This window comes from Lynx canadensis, chromosome A2 (genome assembly GCF_007474595.2).
Source record: "Lynx canadensis isolate LIC74 chromosome A2, mLynCan4.pri.v2, whole genome shotgun sequence".
Taxonomy (NCBI): domain Eukaryota; kingdom Metazoa; phylum Chordata; class Mammalia; order Carnivora; family Felidae; genus Lynx; species Lynx canadensis.
The window spans coordinates 145,264,563-145,277,251 of record NC_044304.2 but is presented as its reverse complement, the minus strand read 5'-3'; the positions used below and the strand labels follow the sequence as shown (position 1 = coordinate 145,277,251).

Genomic DNA, 12,689 nt, shown 5'->3' with positions numbered 1-12,689 from the left:
CCCAACACAAAATATAAACAATAGTTGTGACAATGAGAGTTGAAATGCAGGCTCTCCAGGGCCTTTGTCAGGCTTACTATATACTCAGTCTCATTACTGATGGTTATTTCTTTAAGTCCATAATTCCATAAACACTGAAAAGAACTTAGGGTATGTTATATATATTCTAACTAGTTTTCCATAGGGAAATTATAGATATAGATATAGATATAGATATAGATATAGATATAGATATAGATATAGATATAGATATAGATATAAACAAACATACTGCTGGCATAGACTGTAACAAATCAGGCTAAACCTAGAAGAGACCAGTTAGGAACATGAGGATGGTTGCTGTTTTTAAATCAAAAGTTGAAATTGGACCTAAAATACTAGGTGTTATGTACTAGTTCTTATCAAAAAATAAGTCCTTATATTTTAAAAAAAATTTTTTTTTCAACGTTTATTTATTTTTGGGACAGAGAGAGACAGAGCATGAACGGGGGAGGGGCAGAGAGAGAGGGAGACACAGAATCGGAAACAGGCTCCAGGCTCTGAGCCATCAGCCCAGAGCCCGACGCGGGGCTCGAACTCACGGACCGCGAGATCGTGACCTGGCTGAAGTCGGACGCTCAACCGACTGCGCCACCCAGGCGCCCCAAGTCCTTATATTTAAATTACATTAAAATTATCCATCAGGCAAATATGGCATTTTGAGGAAGAGTACCAAGAGAGCTATAGTGACTGCCCTTCAGAAATATACATAGAGTGTTTGGGGAAATGTTTTGACTGGAGGGAAAAAATGGGCAGTTAGGGAAGAAATATCTTACATCTTTTCAGAGACTTGAGAGACCACCATTTCTACAAGTTCTGTATTTCCCCCCTCACTATTCTTTTTCTCTACCCCCTTGAGAAATAAACTAAGCATTAGCTTGCACACAGAGTGCAAAGCACTCACAAGGCAACACAATCCATGCAGTATACCAGGAGCAGTAGCCCAGCACAGACAACCAGGCAGTAGCTGACTCTGGCCAGGCAGCTCCCAGACCCTTCCCAGTTTCACTTGCAATTAAGAAACAGGGGGGACCCAAGACACAGGAGCTAATCAGAAACTAGAGTAATAATTGCTCTCCCACCCACACATCTTGGTAGGGACTTGTCACAGGTGATCCTTGTCACCGGTCAGAAATGGTTGCCTCATTACCAAGAAACAGAAGGAAAAGCAAAGTGACCAAAGAACTCACCATCCACTCAGGCACGTGAAAAGCTGAGGTGCCCTCATTACCGTCCCACTTCTCCATAGTGCAGGCTTGGGTAATCTATGTCCTGAAGCAAAAGGGAAAGCTGGTTTGGAAATGCCAGGGTTTTTTGAGTGCCCCAAAGCAGAACCAAGCCTAGTGATTCAGAAATTCACAATATCTAGCAGAAGCTGCATCCTCTTTCAAAGAGGCTTTCTATTCAAATTAAGATCATTAGTCAACTGCCTGACAAGTCCCTTACTGGCCCCCTTCAAACCTTCTGCTTTTGATTCAAAATCAGAGCTGATGCAAAATTCTGCACCCAGGCACTGAACTTCCCACAGGACACTCACTGTTTAATGCTACCCAAACACTCAACCCCCGCCTCCCCAGTGGACACTTTCGACGGCAAGAGTCAGGCTTCCTCTCTTTCCCTGTGTGTAAGGCACTTGTTAATTTTCTCCCGCCCCTGAGGACACGTCACTGGAGGTGCTGATACCAAGATCAATAAGGATCGAGGTCAAGAAGGCACTCCCATTTCTCAAGAGTTGCTTGATTTGGATCTGTAAACAGGCGTTTCCTTGAAATCAAGAGTTCCTTATGGCTTTCAAGTTTAAACAGCTATGCAGAACCTCCCCATCTGCTCACACCAGGGGTCTGGCACCAGACTCAGGCATATCTCAAGTTAAATTCTTATTGCAAGGGAGATTTGATTCGGATGGTGCCAGGGAAGATCTCTTACACAATCAGAAACTAGAATCTCTGAAGAAAGTTCTGGGACCACAACTCCCTCTGCTGGCTCCCTATGCTATGTACATGAAGGTCCAAGGGCCTTCAGCTGCAGAAACAACACAGGCGCCAATTGTAAATGAGCTGCTTACCTGAGGCTAGTCAGGAGCTACACGGTGTAGGTTTAGAGGGAGCCAAAGCTTCCAATCAAGACTAGTGCTGCCTCCAAGTTCCTATCTAAAGTGGGTTTTTACTCACCCATCTGGTTTTGGGAAGAGACAGGATGCCACCTTAAGGGACCTCAGAAGCTGCTCCCTCTTTAGGTTCCTCTACCAGCTCCCTCTTCTCTGCATACTTCAGAAGTTTGGAAATAAGATAAAACGAGAATAAAGGTGGCCTAACTTATTTTACCTGCTTTGGTCACTCGTAGGGTAGGTTACCCAGTAAGAGTACCATAGATTTCAGGCACAAAGTAAGCCCAATGAGATATGCCTGCTTTGGTCCCCTTTATGGACCAGGGACTCTTTCAGTGTTAATTCCCATCATCCAGGATAATTTTTCTAGAGCTGATGGTTTTCATATTAAAATTAGTATTACTGGTTCATTGGCCCTTAGGACCTTCACCGGTTAAGAGAATGATCTTTTGGATGTGGAATGGAGAAGATGGTAATGTCTAGGGGAAGAGGTATTGTAAGATGCCAGCGAAGGCAGAACTCACATACTGACCTGGATGTGTACGCTACAGAGAAAGGCAAGTGAAAAGAGAAGGGGACTGTTGGACCAGGTGAACGCATAGGTGTCAAAGGATTAGCGATCACAGGGCAGGTAGAGATCAGATGCAACAAGAAGAGAGAACAGCAGAGGGGAAGTAAAGGAAGCTGCGGCCAGAGAGGGAATATGGAGTGAAGCAATGAGTGATGCCACGACATAGAAGGTTGATGACATGCAGGAGCGACAGGCCCTCTGAAGTCAGGGTGTTGATTCTGATAAAGCCTTAGTTGTCAGCAACCTCCAGTCATTGTCGTCTGGTCTTCCTTTCAATCCAAACTTTTTTTTTTTTTTTAATTTTTTTTTTTTTCCAACGTTTATTTATTTTTGGGACAGAGAGAGACAGAGCATGAACGGGGGAGGGGCAGAGAGAGAGGGAGACACAGAATCGGAAACAGGCTCCAGGCTCTGAGCCATCAGCCCAGAGCCTGACGCGGGGCTCGAACTCACGGACCTCGAGATCGTGACCTGGCTGAAGTCGGACGCTTAACCGACTGCGCCACCCAGGCGCCCCTTCAATCCAAACTTTTTAACAGAATGAGAAGTTACATTTGCTGCCTAAATTTCCGAGGGTATCTTTCATCTGTATTTTATTTATTTTTTTATAAAATTTTTTAAGTTTATTAATTTGAGAGAGAGAGAGAGAGAGAGAGAGAGATCGAGCAGGAGAGGGGCAGAGAAACAGAGAAGGAAAGAGAGAATGCCAAGCAGGCTCCGCACTGTCAATGCAGAGCCCAAGGTGGGGCCCAAACCCACAAACCATGAGATCATGACCTGAACTGAAGTCGAGTCAGACACTTAACCGATTGAGCCACTCTCATCTGTATTTCAGATGCAACATATCCCAAATCAAAATGATTGCTCCATTGTTCCTCCTTCCCTCAACCCTCCAAACAAGTTTCTTCTCACTTTTCCACCTCTATTACTTCAGTCAACCAAATAGAAACCTCAGTCATCTTTGATTTCTCCCCTTTTCCCTAGTCCCCAGAACAATCCATTGCCAATTCTTCTAAGCCTGTCATCTGTCCATCCCTATCCATTTTCATTGCCTCCTAAAAACCCTCTATAAATCCTTTCCAGGATGGTCTTCCACTCCATATCCCTGTACATACGCCATCCCTACAAAAGCTGTGTTGCCCACTGTTTCCTGGATGTGAAGACCAGCACTACGAGTACTGATTTGGGAATTAAACAGACCTGGTGAGAATACTGACTTTACCCCTTAGTTAGCCTCCCTGTCCCTCTAGTTTCCCAATCTGTATAGCACAAATAATAATAATACCTCACACGATTGATGCAAGGATTTAAAAAGTGTGCATACACTAAGTATGCACAATACTTAATATACATAACAAACAGTAGCTCTTACTTATGTCATTATTATGAGGTCCTTTCCCACCTCATGCCTTTGCTCATGCCATTTTCTCAAACCGAAATTTGCCTTCACTCTGCCTTCACTTCTATCACCTTCACATATGCAAATTCTTCAAGTTCTGCTCAAATGATAGATCTGCCATGGAATCTAACCTAGAAAAAGCAATCTCCCTTTCCTCTAGTGTTGGGTCACATTACTGTTTGGTCACATCACTATTTTCAGCCTTCCTCACATTAAAGTTACTGTGTATGTGTGTTGTCCCTCATTAGAGTCCACGTTTTTCAAGGGCTTAGCCAGCTTCAATTTGCCCATAGTGTCTGGCATACATTAAGGGCTTAAGAAATGGTCAAATTTTATATACTGTATGTATACCTTACAGTACTCTGAGGGTAACCTGCATAATCAATGTGTTCAATATATTTTTAGAATATTACTTTATATTCACAGGGGCTTAGTCATACCACTGCCCACAGCTCTGACTTATTTGTGGTGAGTCCTTAATAGGGTTTTAATCCTTAATTATAATATTATCTCTGTAGGAATATATAATCCACTTTCCATTGCTTGATCTGCATCAACCATAATCCATTATGATCTGCATCATAATGAAGCTTTTAGGAACAAATCAAGGCCAAAAGAGTAGAGCCCAACACTTAAAATATTTCAGTGATCAGGGGCACCTGGGTGGCTCAGTTGGTTAAGACCTTGGCTCAGGTCATGATCTCACCGTTTGTGAGTTCGAGCCCCGCATCAGGCTCTGTGCTGACAACTCAGAGCCTGGAACCTGCTTCGGATTCTGTGTCTCCCTCTCTCTCTCCCTTTCCCCCACTCGTACTGTCTCTCTTTCAAAAATAAACATTAAAAAGTAAAACAAAATATTTCAGTGATCAGCAAATTACTAGATTATTGGTGGTCCTATACATGTTTTCTACATAATCAGTTATTAAGCAAATAGAAGATGACTGCCCTCATGGTAGTGTTAAAACATGGAAGAAAATGTCTTTCAAGGAAGACAGGGGTTGGGGGGCACCTAGGTGGCTTAGTCAGTTGGGTGCCCGACCTCGGCTCAGGTCATGATCTTGCAGTTCGTGGGTTCAAGCTCCACATGGAGCTCTCTGCTGACAGCTAGGAGTCTGGAGCCTGCTTCAGATCCTGTGTCTCCCTCTCTCTCTGCCACTCCCTCACTCACACTCTCTCTCAAAAATAAACATTAAAAAAATTATTTTAAAAAAAGGGTGGGAATAAAAGAATAAGCACAAGTAAAATATATTGCTTTTGCAGGCTAAACTAAGTATTACTTTAGTTGTAACTTTTTTTTTTAAAGATTTATTTAAGTACTCTCTACACCCAACGTGGGGCTCAAACTCACGACTCTGAGATCAAGAATCATGTGTTCCACCAAATGAGCCAGCCAGGAGCCCCAGCTGTGACTTTGTGTTTGTTTGTTTGTTTGTTTAGTGTAGGTTTTAACTAAAGTAGACTTCCTTTGTAAACTGTAGCCTTACTACAACTTTCTGCAATGACTGTGAAAAATAAAACAGTAGCTATTATTACATTTGGGAACTGAACATCTATTAACTAAGTAGGACTGTATAAGGCATGAGGTATAGGTGTAAATACTAGTTGCAAAGTTGTTTACAATCGAGTTGCATTTTACCATTCTGTGCCTTAAGAGATACACCTATAGCAAGGGCTGGAGTAAGACCGCTGCACATGATTATCTATAATAAGCACTCTTAACATTTAGGTGAGAAGTTTGCAACTAAAAAAAAAACAAAAAACAACAAAGTTAGACAAACTACATTTGTGCCTATGGCCTTCAAGCTTTACGAAAATGGACCAGGTGTATGAATAGCTCACAAGAAGCTCCTCTGCACTCCAAGAACAACTTGAAGTTTATGTGCCAGTTGTGCTCCTGCCAGTGGTGATTTGATAGCAGTACTGTTAATGGAGGTAAAGCCAGACGACTTGCCAGAGTGAGTATATGCCTGGCTACAGAAGGAAAAACAAGTTAATATTTCCAGGGGGTCAAAGTCAAACGGAACCACGCGGTGGTGAAGAAGTAACTACAACAGCGGAACAGTTTTAAACAAGAGGTGATAAACCTGGAACCTAGAAAGTCATAAGGCACGGGGCAAAGAATACAAGAACGTGACCCTGTCCTCTATTCCTGGCTGTGTCTAATAGTTTTATTGTGCGTTGGCAAGTTACCTAATTACTCTCTTCTTCGGTTTCCTCATTATAAAATGAGGGAGGTGGGTAATAATGGACTGTGGAAGGTTAGAACTGGTTCCTTCCAGTACTGACATTCAGTATTTCTAAGCTGTTTCTGAGGCTATAAGAAAAAGCAATAACTATTCCTTAGTCCCCTAAGTTACAGCTTATTGTAGAAGCTAAGATTCTTAACCTCCTGAGTTCAAAGTTCCATCTGGTCAGTCATGAGGCTGGCTGGAATTGCTAGGCCTCAGATCTCCCTTATCCCTTCAGACTTGAAATGCTAATGCTACCACAGCAGATGGAATTGCTAAATCCTCTCCCTACCCAGGACCTAAATGGTAGGCACCCTACCTCTCAGTACGTTGAGACTCATATCCCACGGGTATTTTAGACTCCACATGGAGGCATCATCATTACTGCTAAAACTACAGGCTTTGGAGCTAGACAGGCTTGGCTTTAAAGCCTAGCTCCATCACTTACTATCTGTGTGTGTCTTTACATAAGCAATATAACTTTTTAAGCCCTTGCTTCTGCATCTGTAAAACAGGATAATAATGCCTTTCCTCACATTAGTGTTATCAAAATTAAGTAATACATAGAAATTCATAAAAAGTGCCAGGAAGCTATTTTGCCCAAAACTAGACATAGCAGAGTGGTACCAGACTGTCTGGTTTAAATCTTGATTCACACTGGGGCGCCTGGGTGTCTCAGTTGGTTAAGCCTCTGACTTCAGTTCACGTCCTGATCTCTCAGTTTGTGAGTTCAAGCCCCGCGTTGGGCTCTGTGCTGACAGCTCAGAGCCTGGAGCCTGCTTCGGATTCTGTGTCTCCCTTTCTCTCTGCCCCTCTCCTGCTCGTGCTCTGTCTCTCTCTCTGTCTCTCAAAAATAAACAAACGTTAAAAAAATGTTAAATCTTGATTCCCATTTACTGTGTAACCTTAAACAAATTACTTATCCTCCCTGTGTCTCAGTTTTCTCATCTGTAAAATGAGGACATTAAAAGTATCTACTTTATGGCACTGCTGAGAGGATCAAATCACACACACACACACACACACACACACACACGCACGCACGCACCACTTAGAACAGTGCCTCAAACTTGTCAGTGATATTTAAAATGTACTATTATTACTAATATATATATCCCCCAATACACCCAAATCCATCTTCTACTATACATGATGAATTCATTCAATCAAACCACAAATATTTACTGGGTGCCTATTATGTGTCAGCCAGCATAAAAAGACAGCCCCTGCTCTCAATGGTGCTTACTGTCAGGAGAGAGAAACAGGCAATTAAATAAATAATTACAACAAAAATATGAAAAATGACAAGGTAAGTACAGGGCTATGCAAGTATATGGCAAGGGTGCCAATCATGTATATTGGGAGTGAGAAGTTCCATTTAAGCTGAAAGGTAAAGGATGATTAGGGGGTACCTGGAGTGTATTTGGCAAGAAGGAATATTGAGAAGAGTATTCCAAGAGAAAGAAGAAAGTATTCCATAATATCTCTTACAATCTGCCCTTTCTTCTTCATACCAGCTGTGTAAAACCTGACCATCATCACATCTATCTAAATCAGTGCTTCATAAACTTGAATATGCCTGGAGATCTTGTTGAAATGCTGACTTAGGTCCCAAGATTGTACTTTTTAAAAAAATTTTTTTAAGTTTATTCATTTTTGAGAGAGAGAGACAGAGCGTGAGCAGGGGAGAAGCAGACAGAGAGAGGGAGACACAGAATCCAAAGCAAGTTCCAGGCTCTGAGCTATCAGCACAGAGCCCAATGCAGGGCTCGAACTCATGAATCTCGAAATCAGGACCTGAGCCAAAGTTGGATGCTTAACCGAGTGAGCCAACCAGTTGCCCCCCAGGATTGTACTTTTTAAACAGCTCTCCAATGATGCCACTGCTGCGACTACACTTTGACAAGGGCCTAGATAATTCCATCCCGATACAGCCTACCTCAATTTGTTAAATCGACTCATTTATATGTGATTATCAACAGCTCAATCATGTTAAAATCTGATCACATCACTTATTTGTTCATAGTGCCTCAATAGCTCCCTATTGTCTTTAAAATAAAACCCAAACTCCTTAGCATGACACACAAGACCCTGCACAACAATTTAAACTTGTGCATACCTCCCAAGCCTCAGCTCTCTGAATTCCCCCACATCCCCACTGTGAACACACACACACACACACACACACACACGTCTTTCAAATTTTAGCTTAGCTGTAACTTCTTTCAGTACACATTTCCAGCTCTTGGTCTAGGTTAAGAATCAATTCTGTGAGTTAATGAGTAATCCCCCAGACAGACTGATCATTTGTCTATTTCCACATTAGAACTGCAAGCAATCTGAGGGCAGAGACTATGTGTCTTATTCCTGTATTCCAAGTACCCAGTGCATAGTAAACAACCAATGAATACGTGCTGAATGAAAAAATGACTTGAAGAATAGCTAGGTCAGAGTAAAGCTCCAACTGAATAAAATACAGGATAAACACCTGAAAGGTAAAAAGAAAGAAAAGGGAATCAGGTATGACTAAGAACTGACAAAACTATAAATAGAAATATCACTATAACAAAACTCTGTACCTCCCTGTCACTGACTAATCCAATCACTGCTTCTCAGATAAACAATTAAGCAATACAGAGAATACAGTACACGAAAGCAGCACCATGCCACCTTTTCCACTCCCTGTTAAATCCTCTAGATTCTGGGAGTGGAATGTGGAATGTAAATCCTCAATTTCCCTGACACAGCGAATAGAGCTCCAGGCAGGTCGAAGTTCAGTTTGCTGCACAGTTAGCACCTCTAGCTAAAACTGTCCTCAAAGGGAGGTCAAGCTAAAACTTGAACGCAACCAGAATAAAAGTGAGAAGGAATTTATCACAGACTGGAGGGGGATGGGGCACAGGGGGATGGCACAGTATAGGGTAAAATACTGAAACATAATGCCATTAAATAAATGTAGAATGCAGACTTCTAACTACATTCTTTTAACTTTTAAATACATTTTTTATGGAAGCATAACTAACCTACAAAAAAATACACAAATCAAAAGGTTACAGTTTGATAAAATTTCAAAAGCCAACACACCTATGTAGCCACTACCTAGATAAGAAAATAGAACATTACCAGCACCCAACAGCCTTCTCTCATGTTCCCTCTCAGTCGTTAGCCTCCTCCCTACCCCGATTCCTATCAACACCAATCAGTTTTGCCTATTTTTGTACCGGATACAAAGATCATCAAATATCATCATTTTCTGCTCAAAATGTTTCTAAGAGTTACCCAAGTTAGTCGCATTTAGCAGTAGTTCATTTATTTTTATTACCAGAAAGTATCCCATCACATGAATACTCATAATTTATTGAATCCATTCTCCTGTTGAAGGTTGTTTTCAGTTTGAGGGCCATAAAAAATGATGTTGCTATGAACATTCTTGCAGATGTTGTATGGTGCCCATATGAAGATATTTCTGGTTGGGTATTTATCTAGGAGTGTAATCGCTGGGTAAGAGGGTATGCACATGTTCAGCTAGGTAGATGACATCAAACAAGTTGCCAAAATTTGTATACTAATTTCCATTCTTCCCAGCAGGAGAATAGTGTTCCAGTCGCTTCATATCCTTGCCAGTATTGTTGGTCTTTTTACATTTTAGGCATTCTATGTAATGGTGGCACACTGTGATTTCAATCTGCATCTCACAGCCACCATTATCATCACCATCGAGCACAGTTTTTTGTTTTTTTTTTATGGCCTTTATTATGTTGAGGTACAATTCCTCTATATCCACTTTGTTGAGGGTTTTTATCATGAATGGATGTTTAATTTTGTCACATGCTTTTTCTGCCTCTATTGAGATGATCGTATGATTTTTATCCTTCATTTTGTTAATACGGTGTATGTACTATAGTGACTGAGTTGTGGATGTTGAACCATCCTTACATCTCTAGGATACTTCCCACTTGATCACGATGTATGTTGTTAATGTAGTACGGAATTTGATTGGCTAATATTTCGTTGAGGATTTCTGAATCTGTGTTCATTATGAATATTGGCCTGTAACATTGTTTTTGTATGTGTGGTAAAATATATATAACATTTGGCATTTTACCCATTTTAAAGTGTACAATTCAATGGCATTAAACACATTCATATTGTTATGCAACCATAACCACCATTCATCCCCAGAACTTTTTCACTACTCCACACCCATTAAATAATAACTCCCCATTTCCTCCTTCCCCCAGCCCCTAGAAACCACTATTCTATTTTCTGTATCTTTGAATTTGATTATCATAGGTGTCTCATATAAGTAGAATCACAGAATATTTGTCCTTTTGTATACTTCACTTAGTATAATGTTTTTAAGGTCCATCCATATTATAGCATGTGTAAGAATTTCACTCCTTTTTAGGGCCGGATAATAATATTCCATTGTATGTATATACCACATTTTGTTTATCCATTTCCCATCCATTGATGGGCTTTTGGGTTGTTTCCACATTTTGGCTATTATAAATAGTGCTGCTATGAACACAGGTGTGCAAATACTTGTTCAAACCCCTACTTTCAGTTCTTTGGGGGTATACTGTTGGATCATATTATAATAATTTCTGTTTGGGGCACCTGAGTGGCTCAGTTGGTTAACCCTCTGACTTCAGTTCAGGTCATGATCTTGTGGTTCATGACTTCAAGCTTTGCATCAGGCTCTCTGCTGTCAGCATAGAGCCTGCTTTGGACCCTCTGTCCCCCTCTCTCTACCCCTTCTCTGCTCTCTCTCTCTCTCTCTCTCTCTCTCTCTCTCTCTCTCTCTCTCAGAAACAATAAAGAAAAGTGCCTGGGTGACCCAGTCAGTTAAGCATTCAACTCTTGATCTCTTCTCAGGTCACGATCTCACGGTTGTGGGATCAAGCCCTGCGTCAGGCTCTCTGCTGACAGTATGGAGCCTGCTTGGGATTCTCTCTCTCTGTCCCTCTGCCTCTTGCACTACCTCTCTCTCTCAAAACAAGTGAATAAACATTTAAAAAATAATAATAAATAAACATTAAAAATACACATATATTTATATTTCTGTTTATTATTTTGAGGAACCAAAAACCACATTGCGCTTTCTATACAAGCTGCACCATTTTACATTCCCATCAGCAAAGCACAGGGTTTGAACTTGGAGAAACTGGAAATTTTGTGTACTGTCAAGCATATTTTTATCTACTTATTGGCCATTTGGATATTTTTTTATGTGGAGTGGCTTTTCAAATCTTTTTTCTATTTTTCCATTGGGTTGTCAGTCTTTCCCTTACTGGTTTGTATGAGTTATTTATATATTCTGGTTTTAGGTCTTTTGCAAACATTTCCCACTCTGTGGCTTGCTTTTCCTCTCTTACTGTTGTCTTTTTTTAAACTTTTCATTTTGAAATGATTTTAGACTTAGAACAATCAGCAAGAACAGTACAGAGAATTCCCATATACACTTCGCCCAAGTTCCTCTAATGTAACATCTTGTAAAACCAGGGCAATTATAAAAAGTAAGAAATTAACACTGGTATGATACTATTAACTAAACCACAGACTTTATTTGGATCTCACAAGTTCGTCCATGAATTTCCTTTTTCAGTTGCAGGATCCAATCCAGGATCCCACACTGCATTTAGTTGTCATGTTTCCTTAGTCTCTTCCAATCTATGGTAGTTCCTCAGTTATTCCTTGTCTTTCATGACCCTGAAGATGGTAGTTGACTGAATCCTGGAATAAAGCTATGCATTGACCAGATTTAAAAACACCATGAAACAAAACCCCTGTATATTATCTTTTCACCTATTTTGATTTCATTTTTTTAGCTCCCCGCTCAGTTTTATTGAGATATAATTGATATAATATTGTATGATTATAAAGCGTACAACACAATGATTTGACATATGTATAGGTTACAAAATGACTGTCAGAGTAAGTTTAGTTAACATCTATCACCTCAGGTAGTTACCAATATTTTTTCTTGTAATGTTATCTATTCATCTCTTTTGATTAATTTTTAGTAGAATGGAGATACCAATTTTATACATTAGTAAAGATAGTAATGTTGAAGGTCAGCTAACTTGATTTCCTTATTTTAGAGATAAAGAAGCAAAGATCTAGAAAAATTACCTACCCAAAGTCTTATTTTACTTGGCAGATAGTTTTCTTGTTTGTGACTTTTAATAGTTTTTCTAGTGCTTCAAATACCTTAACTGTTCAGAGACCATCGCTTCTTAATCAAAATGAACTAAGTATCTCTATTTCCATTAAGAGATCAACAGAGCCTAAACTTTCAGTTACAAATAAATAAGTCACGGGATGAAAAGTACAACATAGGGA

General features: G+C 40.4%; 1 protein-coding gene across 3 annotated transcripts in view; it reads right to left on the bottom strand.

Annotated features, from left to right (window-relative positions):
• Positions 1 to 12,689, bottom strand: part of AHCYL2 (adenosylhomocysteinase like 2) — a 170,873-nt gene that overhangs the window by 55,260 nt on the left and 102,924 nt on the right. The window contains exon 1 of one of the 3 annotated variants that reach the window (XM_030308416.1): positions 1,230 to 1,301. The exons of the other annotated variants lie outside the window; for them this stretch is intronic. Coding sequence (XP_030164276.1) covers positions 1,230 to 1,286 — 57 coding nt within the window. The 5' untranslated portion in view covers positions 1,287 to 1,301. Of the gene's footprint in view, positions 1 to 1,229; positions 1,302 to 12,689 lie in introns of those variants that run through there. 3 annotated transcript variants of the gene reach the window in all.